The sequence below is a fragment of the Anolis carolinensis genome, chromosome 1, assembly GCF_035594765.1.
Source record: "Anolis carolinensis isolate JA03-04 chromosome 1, rAnoCar3.1.pri, whole genome shotgun sequence".
Classification (NCBI taxonomy): Eukaryota; Metazoa; Chordata; class Lepidosauria; order Squamata; family Dactyloidae; genus Anolis; species Anolis carolinensis.
This window is the reverse complement of record NC_085841.1, coordinates 127,821,597-127,843,857: the sequence shown is the minus strand read 5'-3', so window position 1 is coordinate 127,843,857 and position 22,261 is coordinate 127,821,597. Positions and strand designations below refer to the sequence as shown.

General features: G+C 41.7%; 1 protein-coding gene across 2 annotated transcripts in view; it reads right to left on the bottom strand.

Moving 5' to 3' along the window:
- LOC107983242 (protein eyes shut homolog) overlaps positions 1 to 2,875 on the bottom strand; it is a 206,204-nt gene extending 203,329 nt beyond the window's left edge. For both annotated transcript variants that reach the window (XM_062969078.1, XM_062969079.1), the window contains exon 1: positions 2,001 to 2,875. In XM_062969078.1, coding sequence (XP_062825148.1) covers positions 2,001 to 2,769 — 769 coding nt within the window. In that variant the 5' untranslated portion in view covers positions 2,770 to 2,875. The remainder of the gene's footprint in view (positions 1 to 2,000) is intronic.
- Positions 2,876 to 22,261: the final 19,386 nt, after the last annotated feature.

The following is a 22,261-nucleotide window of genomic DNA, read 5'->3' as shown; positions in this document are numbered from 1 at the left end:
GCACCGGTTCAGGACCTGAACAGCCTCCTTAGTGACAGGTGGGAAGGAGTGACAGAGCTGGACACTGGACCTCGAAACTCCTGATGATCTCTCCCAGTGGCTTCATGTAGATGTTAAATAACATGGGAGACAATACAGAGCCCTGTGGGACCCTACAAGTTAACAGTTGTGGGGCTGAGCAGGCATCCCCCAATGACACCATCTGGGAACGACCCTCCAGGAATGAGTGGAGCCACTGCAAAACAGTACCTCCAAGCCCCATCCCCGCGAGGCGTCCCAGAAGGATACCGTGATCGACGGTACCAAAGGCCACTGAGAGGTCCAGCAGAACCAGCAGGGACACACTCCCCCTGTCCAGTTCCCGGCGAAGATCATCGACTAAGGCGACCAAGGCTGTCTCGGTACCATGCCTGAAGCCAGACTGTGCCGTATCCAGAAAATCAGTGTCATCCAAGAATCCCTGGAGCTGCGATGCTTGGATGCTTCCAGGATGGAGCTACAATGGAGCCCGCCAGAATCCTTCCAATGACACAGTGCTACTTCTGACAAGGCTACATTCTGGCTTTGTCCTGGAAGCATCCTAGGACAGAGCCCTGAGAACATGGGTGGCTACCATTTTCTCATTGCCTACAATGGGGACAGTGTGCGAGGAAGCTAGGTGGTGATGTTTTCCCCCATATAATGGGGAAGGCGGCAATGCAAGTGATGTGGGGCATAGAATAAAGGGTAGCTTGGTCACAACTATATATTTGATAAATATCTGTAGTGTAATTAAGACCCAACTCTTGGAATTGAGGAACCGTCACAGCATCCCCTCCCCAAATGATTTCAAATAATGTTAAGTAACTATTGTAAATGTATTGTATGTACAAATTGGAGTTGACTTAGGATCTCATCACATTGAGGTCCCTAATAAGAGTGATGTTGTACTAGAGCCTGAAACACCTTTTCAGGTTAGTTTTTTTTTAGATTTGCTTATTTTAATATACTCTTCTCTAAATAAACTTTGCTTACTGGATTATCTGGACAGAGTGTGGTTTGTGGTGAAAAGGTATTTCAGGGCTCTAGTGCAATATTACCCATGTTAGGGACCTCAATGTGATGAGGTCCTAAGTCAACTCCAATTTTTACATACAGTACATTTACAATAGTTACTTAACATGAATTCCCCACATTGTGCCTACCTACATGTTTTGAAAACATTTGAGGGGGGAATCCTGTGCCAATTTCTCACGTAAACAGGCTTACAAATTGCCAGCAACAGGAGGTTTCAGAGGTTCCACGCTATACGATGCTGGGTTCAGGCTCTTCCTCGAAAGCAAGATGGTTGCAGCCAGCATTGGGATCAAGCCTTGCTGCTAATTTATAGCCCTGAACTTTCAAGCACAGCTGACCCTAGGGAAAGGTCTGATTATTCATGTTTTCTCTGCTAGCCTAGCTGACCTCCTTCTGCCCTCTTTTGCCCTTCAACATTCAAAAAAAGTAGGGATCTCTGCCATATCTGTTATCACTCCTCCCTCATCTTCTTCCTCACCAGTTAACCCTAAATCCCCAAGTGCTGCTGTCTCTTCAACCATCTGTCCTCCTTCTCTTTCAGAATCAGAAGAGCAATCCACAACAATTCATAAAGGACAAAAGCTGTCTTTGAGGCACTTCACACTGCAGAGTGATAGCAGCTTTATACTACTTTAACTGCCATGACTCCATCCTATGGGATTTGCTGTGACACCAGAGTTCTCCAACACACACACACAAAATCCCAGAATTCCATTGCATTGAACCATGACAGCCAATGTGGTGTCAAATTGTTATAATTCTGCATTGGGGAGACAGTCTTGTAAATGGCAGCAAAACTGGACTGGCTGTTCTCATTCCCCATGGTATATTCTGATCAAATCTTCTTCAGCTCCTACTCTGGTTATCAATTTATTTTCATACTACAGCACAAAGCTAAACCGTATCATAAATTCAGCATATTCCTGAATTGCATTTATGCCTACCTGCAAATAGTGGGGGGCATATGCATTCATAAGAATCTCCAACATGTTCTCCTTTCTTCTCTTTGCCAATGCAGGAAGCATTGTTGTAACAAGGTTTGCCGAAGCATGCATCAAATTCTTGGCAGAACTGTCCTGAATATGATTGCTTACAGTCGCAGTTATAGGCTTCATCCCAGATTTGACTGAGGCATTTACCATGTCCAGAGCAAAATGGTGCACTTGGAGACTGCTGACAAAGATGTGGTTTCACAGTCACATTCAGTCTAAGTCCTAAATGACACAGAAGTGGTCCTTGAGCTGGAACTTCCGCAAAGTAATGTGTGCCAATTCCAAGCCATTTAGGGTCAATCTGGTGCATCCCACTCAGCCTGCAACCAAAAATTAGCTGTGTCTGAAGGACATCTGCTTGTCTAGGGCATAAAAGAAATTCTTCCATGGTAACATTTGCCAAGTTCATGCCATGTGACTGAAAGGATGGCTCAGAAGAAATGAAGACTGCATCTCCCAACTGAATCTGCAAAGGGCAAATCTGAGGGTTATTGAGAGACATATTTTCAATGACATTCCCCGCATGATTTGAATCAAAGCTCCAGCAGTCTGTGTAAAAGTTGGAACAGATGTTTTGAGTCAGGGACCACTTCACCATGTGCACTCTTGGCTGTATTTGCCATTCGGAAAGCATTGGGTACCTTTTGCAAGTGGTTTGCCCATCCACAAAGCTGCTTTGAAGGTAAAATACTATCACAACAATGGCTGATTTGAGTTTCATTGTTTGTTAGGCTAACTTGAAAGCTTTATCATGATTTCAAGACAGAATCTCTCCTTTCAGGTGATGTGCATATCATTTTACAGATACCCACTTCTTCATATCTCTTGCAGCATTACCTAGGAAATAACAGATAAATAGGTTTTAAAAAGTAGATAGAGATACATAGAAGAATATGATGGATAATGCAAAATAAAAGATTTTTAAAATGTGTATAGTTCTTTGATAGAGCACAGATTTATTCTTGCAAAATCGCTTTGGCTCAGAAGGGCATCTCTTGCCACCTAAAGGTGTTTCTGGAATGGGCAAACACTTCACTTTCTCTGGACTCAGGCTAGGACAGATTCATCGAAATGGGATCATAATAATATTGCCCACATAATAATATTGCCCAAATATGCAGATATTTGTTGATTCCGCTCCCCCCCTCCAGTTTATTCACAAAAAGAATGTTAAAGTGAATAAGCAACACTTTCCAACAAATAAATTCACACAGCAGCTATTTAAAGCTGAATTGGAAGTCGCTAATGGAAAGAGTTTTAAAGAAATATTTATAGTCTTCTCAGAATAACTGTCATTCATGTCAGCATCAAAATAAAATTTCATCATTATTATTACTATCATCATCATAAGGATCTAATTTTATTATAAGCATAAATAAACCAAGGAGCAAGGTAATTCAGAACTTTCCTTTTTCCTGTTTACACATCTACATCTTCTTGTATTTTGTCATGGTACATGGCTCCTTGTCCTGAGTAATGACTGAAAATTTGATACCAGCAAATCTTTCAGTGTTCTGTTCCTAAACCATTAGAACATGCGTGGCAAACACATCCCCACCATTGGCTAGGACTGCTGAGTCTGGCAGTATGACCACATCTGGGACTCTGCATGATATCCACCTCTGTTTTAGAAATCAAAATGTTAATGCTGCCATTTTAAATTTAACTGGGAACTTTCAGTGATATAAATGTGGCCTCCTGTAACAACCTAACTACAGAATTTTGCAGCATCTGCAATTTTGGGAAGTGTTAAATATAGTCTAATGTAGAATATGCTTACAGTAATCTCATTTGGATATAACAAATGTGAGTGCAATGAGCTAAGCAATGTCTTTCTGAAGACAATCTGTATTAATCAGATGTTAGTTTCTAGGCAAGAGTTCAGGACCCCCGCAGCTTCTTTATACCCAAATGAAAAGAAGAGATAGACATGGATAAAAGACGTTTGTTGGTGACATCAAGTGCTAATGCTGTGGATGATTCTCAAGATCACCTTTTGTGAAACATTTGCAAAATCAGCAAAAAGGACGAAGGGGGGAAATGACTACTCTAATGCATTTGCAAGGTCTGGGTGAATCAGTTTTATTTTCAATTCATCTCACTTTATTTAGCACAATGACAAATAAATCTATTCTATTCTATTCTGTGTGTTTAACTAGAAGTCAGTTGTGTTTTATGGTTGCTTCAAGCTGTGCCATAAACAATCTGAACAAAATGTGTGTATGTTACAATTTAAATATATTTTAAACACACTTTCTCAAAAACATTTATTTTGAAATGAAGTTTCTCTCAAAATAGATATTTCCTCAGTATATTCAGTTTTAAAATACTCTTTATTAAATGCATTCATAAAGTCATTGGCTAAACGTGTTCCTAACCATACATTCATCTAGGAAGTGTGAATAAGACCACATCAGAAATAATAAATACTAAATTTCTCCAAAAGTCTCAATATTCTGTCTATATCAGCTTTACTGCCTCTACATACTCATTAAAAAAACCAGCTTTTGAACACAGCATGTCTGAAAAGACATGGTAAACTGAATATGATGAACATTGATAATGATAAAGGTCAGTTCTATTACCAGAGGCATCATGGCCTGAAACTCTTCAAGTAGAAAGATTCTGCGGGGAAATTATATTTATGATTAGAAAAAAGTGTGGATTCGTAATTGCTGTTTACCTCCACATGACACATACTCATTTGTGCAAGGCTATTGAGACCAGAATTTTAAAGTCAATATTTAATTGTAAACTTACTTGGAAGAGCCATATATATGTGCAGTTTAAATAATATACATGTTTAAAAATGCACAGAGGTCACAACATAAATAGAAAACCGTGGAATAAGAGCCAGTTTACATTAACTGCTGATCACACATAGTCCTGGGATGTCTATTTGAGGCTCAGAAAACTTCTATGCGAAATTCTTGTAACCAACTGCTGCTTATGCTGCTGTGTTGGCGCTGTTGTGTGCTTTGGAGCAATTTCTATGATAATATAGTTCCTCTGTGGTACAAATGTTACCACTTGTTTGCCTGATTTCATTATTCCATTTAGAAACACATTATATTTCTAAACAATACTTAGCAGTGCACATTAGATTTGCCTTCTGCTTTTGTTGCCTTTGCTTTCAAGCTGAACATCTAAGAATTCCAAGTCAGTGTTTGCTGTCTTCAGTGCAAATGCACTGTGATTTTAAAATAAGACACTTCACCTTTCATGTGCCTAAGAAAAAGAAGCTGCACATTTTCCCACATTTGTACAAGAGAACAAAGAACAGGTTTCTACTCTAAGTTTCCATCTGTGCTTGAAACATCAAGCATCTACACCTTTTTCTTGTCAGAATAAAAATTACAAACACCAGAGTGACTTAGAAGAAGAACAGAAGAAGTAACTTCCTTTCAGTGGATATTTCACACATTTTAGCTAGAGGAAAGGCCCTGGTTGATCATGAGCCAATAAGCTAAACAGCTCTCTGAAGCACTGCCCTAGCACCATATGAGATGAAAATAATGCATATTTCAGCCTGGGGACGTGCAAACAAGGACACACTGTAAAAACTAGAGACCACATATCTTTGGAATCTGGACAGAACTGTAGCTGTCCTAGGGTGCTATCAATACATATCTCTAAAATATATACCTTATGACACCAGCCAGTTCCCAGATTTCTGATAAAACAGCATAGGACGAACCATTCTGATTCAGATCAAAATTCTACCTAATTCAACATTCTGTTTGCATAGCATCCATTATTATCATCATATCATCATCATAGGTGATCACTTGTGGCTGAGTTTGATTGTTTTCCATGGGTAGAACCTTGGTGGTTGGTGACCTGTTCTGAACATCAACTAACTAGTTGCCATAAAGAGAAGGCCATCTCCAGGAAATGGTTGCATTTAATAGTACTGGCAGGGGACACATAGACATTAGACAACTTGAAGAGCAGACACTGATAGCTCCATCTTTCATATTTTTTGACTGATGCAAAATCTGCTGCAATTTAGAACAGTCTAAAGTCAATCCAGAAACAGGTCAGACATATTGCAAAAGGGGCTCAAATACATTATGGGAAAAATAGATTTTATTTAGGTCAAGGGGATCAATTGAGTCTAGGTTCTGTGCCAATCAACACTGGGGTGGAAATGAAGCTAAGTTGTACATTCTGTTTGAGGATTAAAAAAATTCCAGAGTCTATATGAGTGTCCAGTTCTTGAAAAAACTTGTGAAAATTTCTGGAGCCAATGTTAAAGAACAGAAGAAAGGGTGAATCCTGTACCTGTGGTTCTACAGCAAAAAGAGTATATATCTCAGTATACATTAAACATTTAGGGCACTCCGAGACAGGACTAAATCATGCAAGTAACCAGGATTTAACATCCCGATTCCTTTTGAGATTTAGGCCACACATGTCATTTTTTGCAAAGGCACTGTGCTGTGTATGTTAACTGGAAAATGAAGTGCATGAAGCTGATTGGCTGAGCCTGCAAAGACTTGGGGAACTGATTTGACACTGATTCTGTTCTGCTGCTGCAGAACCAATTTGGTCAAGTTTTCAGTGCTGACTGAGTACTGTTGGTGAAGAGAGCTGTGTACTCAGAGAGGCCTTGCTATTTTGCTGCTGAGAAAATAGGGTGATGAACCAGGACTATATCCTTCTCTGAAGCAGATTTGTGGGCTGAAAAAGGACTGTTTATGACTGTGGACTTCTGTAAGTGATCAGAGGGGCCATTGTGAATACTACTGTTTTTATTTTGATCTCTTAGAATCAGTAAAGTTCCTGCATGTTTGATCTGCAAACCTGAGTGGCACGTTGTTGTTCTGCAGGTGACTCTGGATCGCGGGCACACGTAAGAGCTTCCATTCATCATCATCAATCTGTAACAACACAGAGGGCCTAAATCCCATGTTTCTCCTGATGTGTGTGTTCGTGTGTGCACTTTGCATGACACAAGTATAAAAGGAGCCTCTGCACTTCCTCCCAGGACATGATGGGAGTTGAGGTTTCTCTCTCTCTCTCTCTCTCTCTCTCTCTCTCTCTCTCTCTCTCTCTCTCTCTCTCTCCCTCCCTCCCTCCCTCCCTCCCTCCCTCCCTCTCTTTCTCTCTCTCTGTTTATCATGTTTTTTTCTCAGCCAATTAGAGGCTTGATAGATTGTGTCCATTCTTCTCCCCTCTTGTGGCATGCATTGGTTGGGACTTCAATTCCCAAAACCACCTCTTGTGAGGAATATGGTAAAAGTGTTTTAAAAATCCTAAAACTTAGTGGATTAGTTAAACGTTCTGAAATTTGGCAGGCTTGCAGTCATAAAGGTGGCCTATAAAAGAGACAAATTTCATCATGATAGGTCTAAAATGATGGAGAAAAGAGCCTCTAAAGTTTCCCCATTGGCACCAATGGGTCGAATTTTACCGGACCAATCCCCCCCCCCCCAATTTTGGGGATTTCCTGGTAAACTGAATGGGACCCAAAACTGCACTTTTTTGCCAAATCACACACCTCTAATATCCATGCAACCCCCAACAAGGACTATTTCATCTTATCATTCTTAATGCTTTTCTTTTTATTATTTTATATTTATTTATTACAATACTTATATCCTGCCCTTCTCACCCAGAGGGGACTTAGGGTGGCTTACAATAAAACACAATATAAAAATATTACAGACAATTCAATCAATTAAAATTAAATACATTAAACATTGATAAAATATGGTTGAATGGTTTCCTTTTTGTATGCATGAAATTTTAATCCTCCCCTTTTTAGCTGTATGCTTATTGAAAAGTACCCTTCTCAATATAGAGAGGAGAACATTTATCCGTTTGTTAGCATTTAGTTAGACCTTGAGAGAGAGTTTGTATAGTAAATTTAGCATTTGTTATTTTGAATTAGAAAAAAATATTGCCTCTTTGCAATATGATGTTTCAAGAACTACATACCCAATCTTTCTTATTTCATTTGTAGATGCATATGGCATTCAAATGGTAGCAACAAGAAGGCACATGTATCTTAAGAACCAGACACATTGCTAGGATAAAGACAGCTGAGGTTACAAAAAGCCAATGAGAAAATGAGGCAGACTTTTGGTTTATATGGTACATAGAGAAACTAAAATATGGGAGATGGAATACTGAGTTCATGATGACTTGTCACTGTTGCATTATTAATATGCATACATGGATAGTTGGCTATAAATAAAAATTGAGAAGCACATTACATCAAAAAATTTTGATTAAAAAATCAAAGCAAAAGAGTATTTGAGAAGTTGAGAAACTGACAGCTCTAATTTTCAAAATGAAAAACAAACAAATTTTCAAAATGAAAAACATGGCATTTCATGTAAGAAATAACTTGAATTGAAAATTTGCAAAAGTTACAGAGAAATGGTCAGTGGACATAGAAACATATCCATATATAACATCATGAATCACTTCCAACATTTAGACATATAATTTGACCTCGGTATTCATGAAGGATATGTTCCAAGACCACCACCACCCTGGATACCTGAAACTGTGGACCCCTATATTTTGACTATACATGAGCTGGAAATATAGTAAAGCATCACTCCAGAAGACTTTAAAAAGCCTACCAACACTTCTGAGTGATGCAGTATTTTTGGAGCATGAGTGAGTGAAACCATGGATATTGAATCTATAAATAATCGGCCACAATGTTCAGAGAGGCAGGAAGAATTGGTGGATGAAAAACACAACTGAGACTTTTATTCCTTCTCTTATCTGCTTTATTTCCTCCAAAGTGGCCAGCTAGAAAATGTTATTAAATTATTATTTCTGTAGCACTTTCTAGATTGGAGGATCTGTAGCACATTCTAGATTGGAGGATATGAAAGCATTGTGCCAATACTTTCACAAAATGATGTGGACCTATAGGTAAAGGTAAAGGTTTTCCCCTGGCGTTAAGTCCAGTCGTGATCGACTCTGGGGGTTGGTGCTCATCTCCATTTCTAAGCCGAAGAGCTGGCGTTGTCCGTAGACACCTCTAAGGTCATGTGGTTGGCATGACTGCATGGAGCGCCATTACCTTCCCGCTGAAGCGGTACCTATTTATCTACTCACATTTGCATGTTTTCGAACTGCTAGGTTGGCAGGAGCTGGGGCTAACAGCGGGCGCTCATTCAGCTCCTGGGATTTGAACCTGGGGCTGTCCCAATTAGTATCTGGCCCTACCCACAGAGCAGGCACACACTTGACTTGGTTTTCTGCCAGGGATGGGAGGAAGGTGGCGGTGTGGAGGAGCTCACCATCGCTCCTTTGCCATGGACCGACCATCACCTGATCAGGTTTAGAATCACTGCGCCCCCCAACCTCTGCAGGGGTGGAGGACCCAAAATGGTCCGCCCCAGGAGGCTTATGGATCCGGATGGATTCCTGACGGCTCTTGGGGAATTTCCCGCCACCTCGGCTGGTGACCCTGTCGATGCTCTGGTCGCCCTCTGGAACAAGGAGGCGGCTAGGGCAATAGACACGGTCGCTCCGGAACGTCCCCTCTCAAGTACCCGAGCTAAACCATCTCCTTGGTTCACCGATGAGTTGGCAGCGATGAAGCGAAAGAAGAGGGGACTAGAGGGTGTGTGGCGTTCGGAGCCGAGCGAGCCAAACCGAACATGGCTGTGTTCCTATCTTAGGGCATATGCCGCGGCAATAGATGCTGCAAAGAACATTTTCTTTGCAGCTAATATTGCGTCTGCAAAGAACCGTCCGGCGGAGCTGTCCCGAGTTGTCAGAGGTTTGTTATATCCCGTCCCTCAAGACGGGATCCCTGACAACTCAGCAGCCCGCTGTGAAGCATTTGCTCGGTTCTTTGCGGACAAAGTCGCTTTGATCCGTTCTGGCTTTGACACCATATTAACGGCAGTCTCCGAAGATGTAGCAAGAGCACCTGCTTGTCCTATTTTGATGGATTCGTTTCAATTGGTTCAGCCTGAGGACGTGGACAAGGTGCTTGGAGAGGTGAGGGCTACCACATGCATCCTAGACCCCTGCCCATCCTGGCTAGTGAGAGAAGCCAGAGGGGGATTGGCCGAGTGGGTGAAGGTGGTGGTGAATGCCTCCCTTCGGGAAGGCATATTTCCAGCGAGCCTTAAATTGGCTGTGATCAAACCGCTGTTGAAGAAGCCATCACTGGACCCCACTCAATTGGATAGCTATCGGCCTATTTCCAATCTCCCCTTTTTGGGCAAGGTCGTGGAATGTGTGGTGGCCGCACAACTCCAGGCATTCTTGGTTGACACTGATTTTCTAGATCCGGCGCAGTCTGGTTTCAGACCGGGGCATGGTACCGAGACAGCCTTGGTCGCCTTAGTCGATGATCTACGCCGGGAACTGGACAGGGGGAGTGTGTCCCTGCTGGTTCTGCTGGACCTCTCAGCGGCCTTCAATACCGTCGATCACGGTATCCTTCTGGGGCGCCTTGCCGGGATGGGTCTCGGAGGTACTGTTTTGCAGTGGCTCCGGTCCTTCCTGGAGGGGCGTTCCCAGATGGTGTCATTGGGGGACACCTGCTCGGCCCCACAACCATTGACTTGTGGGGTTCCGCAGGGTTCAGTACTGTCCCCCATGTTGTTCAACATATACATGAAGCCGCTGGGAGAGATCATCAGGAGTTTCGGGGTTCGTTGTCATCTGTACGCAGATGATGTCCAGCTCTGTCACTCCTTCCCACCTGTCACTAAGGATGCTGTTCAGGTCCTGAACCGGTGTCTGGCCTCTGTGTCGGACTGGATGAGGGCGAACAAATTGAAACTGAATCCAGACAAGACAGAGGTCCTCCTGGTCAGTCGCAAGGCTGAACAGGGAATAGGGTTACAGCCTGTGTTGGACGGGGTCGCACTCCCCCTGAAGACACAGGTTCGCAGTCTGGGGGTTCTCCTGGACTCATCGCTGAGCCTGGAGCCCCAGGTCTCGGCCGTGGCCAGTGGAGCCTTTGCACAACTAAGACTTGTGCGCCAGCTGCGCCCGTTTCTTGGGAGGTCTGACTTGGCCACGGTGGTCCACGCTCTGGTTACATCCCATTTGGACTACTGCAACGCTCTCTACGTGGGGTTGCCTTTGAAGACGGCCCGGAAGCTCCAATTAGTACAACGGGCGGCAGCCAGATTAATAACTGGGGCGGCTTATAGGGAGCGTACCACCTCCCTACTTAGCCAGCTCCACTGGCTGCCGATATGCTACCGAGCCCAATTCAAAGTGCTGGTTTTGACCTATAAAGCCCTAAACGGTTCTGGCCCAATCTACTTGTCCGAACGTATCTCCTCCTATGAGCCAGGAAGATCCATAAGGTCATCTGGAGATGCCCTGCTCTCGGTCCCGCCTGCCTCACAGGCACGGCTGGTGGGGACGAGGGACAGGGCCTTCTCGGTGGTGGCTCCCCGGCTGTGGAACACCCTCCCCAGAGAAATACAGCAAGCCCCAACCCTTTTGAGTTTTAGAAAAGCCCTGAAAACATGGCTATGTGCCCAGGCTTTTGAAGATTAAACGATAATGACGACCCGGACTGATTTACGGCTACAGCACGAGGATTTTGGAGGAATGGATTTTAATCATATGTTTTTATATTTTTTATATTGTTTTAATTGTTTTATTGGATTTTATAGCTGTTTTAATTATGTATAGGCATCGAATTGTTGCCAATTTTGTACGCCGCCCTGAGTCCCTTCGGGTGAGAAGGGCGGGATATAAATGTTGGAAATAAATAAATAAATAAATAAACCTGGGACCTTTCAGATTGCAAGTTCAGCAGCTCAGAGCTTTAACACACTGCGCCACCACCAGGGACCTATAGGAACAGGTATTGATTTTAATGTAGTTGAATATTTTTGTTGCTTTGTTTGTTGTCAAAACTTCCCTTGAATAAAAAATCTAATTTTACTGAAAATTGAACTAATGTCTTAATTCTTAATATACCCCCTCACTTGGCAAGGATGCAAATCTAATTGCAAATGGCACCAGAGGCACAGAAATGAAGTGAGTGAAGCTCCAGCACTGCAAATCGTGTGATTTCCTGTTGTACAAATTCTTGAAAGAACAGTACAGGTTCTGGGGAAAAATAATTTCTCAAGAACTGGCAACAAGCCTTCCATAAAAATCAAGGGCAGTATAAGGCCAGGTAAAACTTCCCATGTGCTATGCATGCTGTAAGACAAGACCTGGGAGAGATGAAGACAGCTAAAGGGGCTATGATCTCAGAGGCTGAAAAATTCCCCACTGGCTCAGATATCACCTGCTCAGCTGGGTTCTACTCCAAATCTAGGAGATTTGAAGGAGATTGACCTCATACCTATTTCCACCATCCACTGTTTCAGAGGCAACTGACTCATCTGCAACATCTTTGGGACCCACTTTTATTGCATGACGTCCTACTCCTTGGTCTTAGTGTTTGGTCCTGACATCTCAGGGAAGGGGATGTTGGTGACCTACAAAACATACCCTTCACATTATCTAGCTTTGCACTGACTCTCTGCGAAGAGAAAATTGCTATATGTTTAAAAATGTTTTTGAGCCATTTTTAATTCATGATCTTGGTTTGTTGAATACATTTCATCAGTTACCTTGCATCATACAAAGCAATATCCTGAATCCTATTTGGGCTTTAAATATGATCTCAAGACAGCCACAATTACTTCGGTTTGAATGAATTATCTTTTATATTCGTACATCTCACAACAGCAATGCAGCTACTTTTCCATCTGTGAAATCCAATTTTAAGCACAACATTTTTGCTTGTTAGGATATTTAATCTTGAATTAAAACACTAGAGCCTTAATAATTCTCTGTGCCTAAGTGAACTTGGCTTAGCACTATTTCAAAATCATTCTCTCTAAATGATTACCCTTTCTTGCTGCTTCTTCAACACAAAGTGGAATTAATTTATGCAAAGTAGAAGTAGCTTTCCAGTTCAAGAAGAAGGAATTGCAATACAGCATGACAGTCAAATTTTGAAAATCCAAGCATTTCCCCTCCTGTTACAGCATTTTCCCTTCTGTCTTTAAAGCATGTCTTTTCAAAATAAGTTTAGATGTAGAGTTGTGTTGAGAAACAGGCAGAATATAAATAAAATGAAATAAAACAGGGCTAGGAGTTACTTTGTTGTTCAGTGCCTTGAGGTCATTTCTGCCTTACAGCAACCCTATGGCAAAGCTATCACAAAGTTTTCTTAGCAAAGTTTGTTCAGAAGCGGTTTTGTCACTTCCTTCCCCTGAGGCTTAAATAGTAAGGCTTGTCCAAGGCTACCCAGTGAGTATCCATGGTCAAGTGAGGATTCATAGTCTAACTCTCCAACTACTATAATATGCTAATTTGTTGATAAAATTGTTTTGATATAGTATGAAATTGTGCTAAGAGTTTAAAGCTGGCTGTCAGTGTAATCCAGTAGTGCAATGGTTAAATGTATAGAGTGGGAAATGAATTGCTAGACAGTAGCTAATTGGAGGTTCCACTTTAGCATGGATAAACATCATGTTTGAAGGAATGAAGTGTGCATGCACTCCTCAAGTGGTCTTTGAAGTAGTGGGACAGAGAATGTCTATTGTCCGGCATGCTGTGTACATAAGTTGTAAATAAAGTTTAAGCCGCTGCTACAGCTGAAACCGGAGGAGTCTGAAGCTTCTCCAGTGTGGTCTGAGCAGCTGCCAGATTCGTAGGGAGTGAAATTGAGACTGAGGAAGGTAATTCTTCTCAATCAACCAAATTCTTGTCATGGGTTACGTTCCACTGCATGATGAGGCTAATGAGGCTAATTAGCTGCAGCAAGATTTATGGCTGGTGATGACCTGATGGTAACCTGGACTACAGAAGGCTGCAAATATTCATGGCTGCTGTCCTACTACTGAATGAGTAAGTAGCAACTGCCTAATCTCAGATGCTGAGGGTCACAGAAAAGTAGTCTTTAAAAGTCAGTTGGATTACAATGTCTCCTAGCAGGCTTGGAAAGTAGCCAGAGAGAGAGAGAGAGAGAGAGAGAGAGAGAGAGAGAGCGAGCTGAGATGGTGAGTGGAAACATCTAAAGATTTACCCAAAACAAGTCATGCCAGACTAATCTGATCTCTTTTTTCGATAGAGTTACGAATTGGGTCGATACAGAGAATACCGTGGATGTAGCCTATCTAGATTTCAGTAAGGCCTTCGACAAAGTCCCTCATGACCTTCTGGCAAACAAACTAGTAAAATGTGGGCTAGACAAAACTATGGTTAGGTGGATCTGTAATTGGCTAAGCAAATGAACCCAAAGGGTGCTCACCAATGCGTCGTCTTCATCTTGGAAAGAAGTCATGAGTGGAGTGCCGCAGGGTTCCGTCCTGGGCCTTTAATATCTTTATTAACAACTTAGACGAAGGGTTAGAAGGCACGATCATCAAGTTTGCAGATGACACCAAACTGGGAGGGATAGCCAACACTCCAGAAGACAGGAGCAGAATTCAAAACGATCTTGACAGACTAGAGAGATGGGCCGAAACTAACAAAATGAAGTTCAACAGGGATAAATGCAAGATACTTCATTTCGGCAGAAAAAAATGGAATGCAAAGATACAGAATGGGGGATGCCTGGCTAGACAGCAATACATGTGAAAAAGATCTTGGAGTCCTCGTGGACAACAAGTTAAACATGAGCCAGCAATGTGATGCGGCTGCTAAGAAAGCCAATGGGATTCTGGCCTGCATCAATAGGGGAATAGCGTCTAGATCCAGGGAAGTCATGCTCCCCCTCTATTCTGCCTTGGTCAGATCACACCAGGAATACTGTGTCCAATTCTGGGCACTGCAGTTGAAGGGAGATGTTGACAAGCTGGAATGTGTCCAGAGGAGGGCAACTAAAATGATCAAAGGTCTGGACAACAAGCCCTAAGAGGAGAGGCTTAAAGAACTGGGCATGTTTAGCCTGCAGAAGAGAAGGCTAAGAGGAGACATGATAGCCATGTACAAATATGTGAGGGGAAGTCATAGGGAGGAGGGAGCAAGCTTGTTTTCTCCTGCCCTGCAGACTAGGACGCGGAACATTGGCTTCAAACTACAGGAAAGGAGATTCCACCTGAGCATCAGGAAGAACTTCCTCACTGTGAGGGCTGTTCTGCAGTGGAACTCTCTCCCCCGGACTGTGGTGGAGGCTCCTTCTTTGGAGGCTTTTAAGCAGAGGCTGGATGGCCATCTGTCGGGGGTGCTTTGAATGCGATTTCCTGCTTCTTAGCGGAGGGTTGGATTTGATGCCCCATGAGGTCTCTTCCAACTCTACTATTCTATGATTCTATGATTCTATCATTTGATAAACTTCAGATTCTAATTATAATAATTGGGCAATTATGATGGAGATTTTATTGGCAAAAGAAGGACATGAGTGAACTATAGCTGGCACTGATGCTGACCAGGACTGTGATAAGAAGGCTAAAGCTACAATTATACTTTGCCTTCAACCTAGTCAGCTTGTGCATGTAAGAAACAAAGCTTCAGCGAAAGAAGTCTGGAGTTCTCTGAAAGCAGTGCATCCTGTATTTCACAGTTGATATGGACTAAGAGACTGTATAATACAAAGCTGAAGAGGGGGCAGAATGTTAAAAAGCACCTAGATCTCATGAAGGAGCTGTTCATGGAGTTGAGTTTTCAGAGGCTCAAAGGTGTTTTGTCCTGCTGGCAAGTTTGTCAGAGGAGTGGGACTATCTGATCCAGTCTTTTCAAAGCCTGAGGGTCCAGGATTTGTCACTGGACTTAGTTTGTGGGAGAATACCCGAAGAGCTGGACAGACAAAAGTTCGAGAAGTCCCTGAAACAACAGCAAGATGGCTATGGTGACCAGGAGAGGATGCAAGAGTTGGACATCCTACCAGATGATGGTGAGTGCCAAGAGACATCTGTGTATGGAGTCAAAACAAAGTCCTTGTTTTCCTGTGTGAAGCAAAGTCATATCACCAGGAACAGTCCAAGTGCCAAGAAGAGGCCTCCCAGAGGAAGATTTTCTTGTGGGGTGCAAGATCCTCATCGACTGAAGCCCATGCTTTCATGGCTGCCAGCATTCCAGGACCAGTGGAGAACAAGTGGTTCCTGGACTATGGAGCAACCCACCACATCGTAACAGATCCAAAGATACTGAAGAATTTGAAGGACTTAGCAGTTACAACTGTGACTTTGCATGATGGGACTATAAGACCCATCAATAAGTGTGGGAATGCATATACTTCCTGTTTGGGTGTTAATTGGGAAGATGTGATTTGTGTTCAAGATCTTAAAACCAATCTTCTTAGTGTGGCAGCTTTCACAGAGTTTGGCTACCAAGTGTTATTTAAAGGTATATACTGCTTTGTAATGAAAGATGGAAAAGTAGTAGGAAAAGGGGTTAAAACAAACAAACTGTATCAAATGTTTGATAAGAACAATTGCAAAGATGTAGTAGAAGTTAACATTGTGAAAAAATTGTGCATGATAGGTGCATCCATTATTTGCACAGAGTAATGGGACATACTGATGTCAAAGTTCTGAATCAGTTGTTAAATGTTTGCCTAGATTTTGAATGTGAGAAATGTGATAATCTGCTAGATTGTGCAATTTGTAAAGAGGTAAATGTTAAACCAGACATTGAAGAAATCAAAGATTAAAGTGGATGATATGTTTGAGATTGTACATGTACACTTGGTTGACCCTTCCAGTAAGAGTGAAGGAGGGTCTAGCTGTCAGGACCCTGGCTGCAGAGCAATAACCTTACACAGAGGCCAGTCTCTATCTAATATCTTTATTAAAGAAATATATAAAATCAATAAAAACAAGTGAAGAATATAGTTCAGAAGCAGACCTTTCAGATGAGGTCAAATATAGTCCAGAAATGTATTGTCCAATATAAGATTTTAGAGTTCAAAGTTTTAATCCACTTGACCGAAATACACACTTTGCCAAGCAATAGTGTGGGGAAATAACAGAGTCTTTAAAGTCCAATGAAGCTTGACAACAAGGCTGGAAATAAACTTGATTATTGACTAGATCCGTGACTGGAGGCAAGACGAACATGAAGCATGAACAGAGTCCGTGGTAAAACCGTGAGACAAGGCAAGGCTTGAAGCTTGATCTGGGAAGCAAGGAACTGGGATTACGAAGTCCACACACGATCTCTCTCCTCAAGCTGATCAATTGACTCCGCAAAGAATCCCTCGTGCCAAACACCTATATTGGGTCTCGTTTTCCCGCCAACAGAACTCTTTCCCTAGAGAACGAGAAGCGAAACCCAACTCTGTCCAGATGCATGACTCCTTAGAATTTCCCAAGGGAAGCAGACCTAATCAGCCATTTGTTTGGCAGCGATTCTCAGGCTTCTCCGATTAGCCTCCCTGACTCCCCTATCTTTAGAATAATTTTCCCTCCTGGAAAACGGGGGGGGGGGGGGAGTTCTGCTCAAGGCCTGTTTGGCTGAATTCTTGAGGGCAAACATCAACATCCTGCAGGTGAAGAGACTCCGGCTCTTGCTGAACCGGCGAAAACCCCATGTTTTCCTCTTCGTCTGCCACAATAGTACTAGGAACAGAACTACAAGGCCCATGAGTCATCACACTAGCTTTGCATTGGTACTGGTGGAAAGGTTAACCAGATTTTCATACATTTATTTTCTCAAGGAGAAAAATGAAGTTCTACCACGGGTAAAGAAATTGATAAGTATGGTAGAATGAGTGTACAATAAAACTGCAGGTACACTGATTTTTGTCAGTTGTATAGATATTTGTGATAATGATATGATGAAGTTTTTGGATGAACATGATGTTGAGTTTAAAAGTATTGATTCTTTCAAACCTTCTGAGGGAGGGATTGCAGAAACGAGAATGGAGTTATTACAGTTGATGAAAACATGCATGATGAAGAACTCTAGTTGCCTTTCAGGATTGTGGCCTAAGGCCCTACACACAAGTAATTTCATGGTGAATCATTTGTGGAATGAGTCCATTTGAGATACCCCATTTAAAAAGATGTACAACATACCTCCAAATTTGAAGTACTTAAAGATATTTGGTCAATTTGCAAATGTGCTTATTCCTGCTTGTCAGAGAACCAAGGGTGAGCCAAAGTGGTGCAGAATGAGATTTATAGGATTTTACAAAGACAAGCTGAAGTTTCACAGCAGCTACGGGAGAGTGAGATATTCAAAAGTGGCATATTTTGATAAAGAGGCAGGTTGGCATAGACTGCACCCAAATAAGGAGGATCTGACAGGTAGCACAGAAAAGGCAGAAGTAATTGGAAGTTCTGCAAATGGAGGGGTGAATGGTAAAAAGTGAAAGGGCAGAAACAAGTAATTAAGGAGGAGAAAGTCTCAACTCCTGAGAAAGGAAAGGCACAAACAAAACAGGGGACACCACAAAAGACACAGCAAACCACAATGCCCAAGGCTTCAGTAAAGAAAGAACCAGAAATGGAGAGGGCTAGTTTGTCTGTATACAATGGTGAAGAAGAAGAAGCATAGCTGTCCCCTGAATGTCTAGAAAGAAAGCAATACCAAAACATTTTGCACCACAGTCAATGGAATAGTGTGCATTGATATGTGATGAGTTGTTATGAAAGAGTGTCTAAGTGTTAGAGTATAAAACAGACTGTGAGAAACAGTTTCAACAAAGAAGAACAAACAAAGTATGTGGAGATAAGCAAGTGAATGTACAATTGAGTTGTTTGAAGAGTGAGTAATTGTAAGCAGAATGCAGCACAAGTGTCCACGATGGGTTCTACAGTAGAAGTCAAAATATGAGTGGTTTGAAGTGTATGCATGGTCTGTGATTAAATTTAGACATGCAATGCAGTGAATAAAAGGTTGTGAGAGTGAAATGAATATTTTCACTTAGCCAGTTGAGAAATCGTCCAACAGGCACACATGTTTGGGAAAAGGATTCAGAGGAATCAGTGAATCAAAAGGTTGAGTTAACAAAAACAAAAGGTTCAAAGGTATTGAAGCAATGGGATGAAATGTGTTAATGGGAAGAAATGCGGAAATTGATTGTAACAATAAAGATGCATTGAAAATTGTAACTGTAACAATGTGTTTGCAAGAAGTTGAACATGTGATATGCAACAGTAGTCTATGGAACTCCATGAGACAGGGAATAGTGTTATTTTATATTGAGTAAAGATGTATTAACAATGCTGTGATGTCAAGTATAGAAGCTTTAAATTGACACAAAATTTCAGGAGGGGCTGTTGGTAACATTGTTTTGATATAGTATAAAATTGCGTTAAGAGTTTAAAGCTCTTAAAGTTTAAGCTGCTGTTACAACTGAAACCGGAGGAGTCTGAAATTTTCCCCATGTCATCTGAGCAGCTACCAGATTCATCGGGAGTGGAATTGAGACTGTGGAAGGTAATTCATCTCAATCAACCAATTTCTTGACATAATTGTCTTGGCGTTATTACTAAAAACAATATTGGCAGGATTATAGAAAGGAATTCTATAGTTTTACTGTCCTTTCCCCCAATGTAAAAAAAATTGAGCTAAGGACTTCATCCCACAGGCAGGAGGGAAGGCAGGAAGTGGAGGAAAGCATCCTTAAGAGTGGGACTCAACCTATTCCAGCAAGGTCCCTCTTCAAGGATGGCCAGCCACCCCACAAAGTTTACTTTCTTCTTCCAGCTTTCCTCCGCTTCCTGCCACTGTCTTCAATCAGGAGTTGGGGAACACCTGAGTCCTGAAAATGAAGTCCTTTCTCCATTTTCACATGCTGACAAAATGGATTTTCATGCACAGCCACCAAAAGTGGATCAGAGATTCTGAAATTGCAGAATAGCATACTTTGAAACAGTTCTTAATTTTACTTAACATATTGAGGTCTGCTTAATGTCAAAGACTTGAGAAAGTGAGATAAAGCAATATATTTTTGTTACAAGCAAGATATTGTAAAGGCAAAGGTAAAGGATCTCCCCTGACATTAAGTCTAGTTGTGTCTGACTCTGGGGGTTGGTGCTCATCTCCATTTCTAAGCTGAAGAGCCAACGTTGACTGTAGACACCTCTAAGATCATGTGGCCAGTATGACTGCATGGAGCACTGTTACCTTTCCGTGGGAGCGGTTCCTATAGATCTACTCATATTTACATGTTTTCAAACTGCTAGGTTGGCAGAAGCTGGGGCTAACAGTGGGAGCTCACTCTACTCCCAGATTTGAACTGCTGACCTTTAGGGCAGAAAGTTCAGCAGCTTGGATATTGTAGAAAAAATCATTAACTTATACAGGAGCTGAACAGAGTGAAGCAGGAGACTTCTAACACTGCAGTTCAGCTGCAACAAAGAAAAATATGAAATCAGATATTTTTCCAGTGGACAGCATCATGTCCTTACTATATATTGATATTCTTATAGTCTACATTGTAGCCTCATAAAAGTATTTTGACAGAATCCTCCAAATTACAAAGCATTTTTGGTACCATAAAACTAAAAAACAGCATCTGTACAGACTGGTATTCTATCATATTTTCTGATTGCAGTGCTATAGGCCACAGAGGCTTTAGGCTTCCGTAAAGTGACATAGCACAAGCCACATAAATATTATCCTGATGCCCAAGCCTCATTATTGCATATATAACTGGAAATCATTCCAGCATAGCTCATTGGGTACAAATAGGATTACACATGTATATCTGTTTGAAGATACCTGTCTCTAAGTACAGCTACAAAGAAAAGGAATTGAAAGAGAGAAAAACACCCTACTTTTCAAAAGCAAAATACTTGACTATATATACACACCCAATAAATCTTTCCCACAGAGTCCCAATACATCTAACATACTGGTGGACAGTTTTAATGCTGAACTTTGCCCAGCATGCTTTTTGAACACCTGCAGCTCAACCATTAAATGGGAGCAGTGTTCTTACGGAGCCTGAGGCTCATTTTTTAAATGTGAAATAATAAAACCTAGCGTAACATGATAAAAGAGTCCAGTAGCAGCATACAGGCACCATAGGGAGCCTACAGTCTGTGCAGGAACACAAAATCGGCTGGTTTAAGATGATCGGTTGGCCAACAAGAAGATATATTTCTTTTCATTTCAGGGTCTTGAAAAGCAACTGTAACAAAATTAAGCTGTTGGGATTAGATGTAATGTTTTACACACCTCCAAGTGTGGCATTATTGCTTTAGAAGTGGAGAACAGCTAATGTTATATATTTCCAGATAAAATATTGCTCTAAAATGACTCAATTTAGTGATTCTAAGTTACACAAATTCTCTCCTATCCCCCTTTATCATGAACCTTGAGCAGGACATAAGACCAAGCATAAAAGTATTGCTGAACTAAGTTACCTGTGAGCAAGAGTATGTTCAAAATGTACAATTACAGAGGTTTAGCAGTTTGGTTGCCATGGCTCCATCCTATGGAATTCTGGGATTTGGAAATTAACAGGTTGGGGGGGGGGGGGCTCAAAACACCCTTGAATTGTAAAGGCTCCGCCCTAAACTGGAAATTCCAGTATCCCATAGGATAGAACCATTGAAGTTATCAAAGCACTATAGTTATGTAGTGTGCATATACCTTAGTTGCTGTAATCAAGGTATGTGTGTGTATCACTTTCTTGCCAATAAAATCTCTGTTCTAAATAAAGAAGAAAGGTTGATATTTAAAGTTGCAATCTTAAAAATCCCTTCCAAGCAATTTTGTGGATGCTCAGATATATTTTCAATATATACCTGATCACACTTGTTAGAGACTGACCCATTTCAATATGTGGAATTTTAGCCCTATACATGTCATCATCTGCAATATATGATGGCTGAAATACAACAGAATATGGTGTAATAAATGCAAGTCCTGTCAGATCTGGGGATGATGGTAGTTGAATCCCAGCCAAATCTGGAGCTAATGGGAGTTGCAGCTGCTCAGGTCTGAAGCTCATGGGAGATGTAGCTGGCTAGATCTGAAGCTGATCAGAGTTGCAGCCTGACCAGATCTTGGACTGATGGAAGTTGCAGCCCAACCAGATTTTGGGGACTGTTAGGGGATGATGGAAGTTGGAGTCCAGCCACACCTGGAGAATCACATAAATCCCACCAACAGTGGATCTGTACCAAATTTGGTACACATACCTTTAACTATCATGATTCAATGCTATGGAATCACGGGAGTTGTATATTTAGCAAGGTACCAGCACTCTTTGGAAAAGAAGGCTAAGGACCTACCACTGGTGATTCCATAGCAATTAAAGTAGTGTCAAACTGCATTAATTTTACAGTTTAGATGCAACAGAC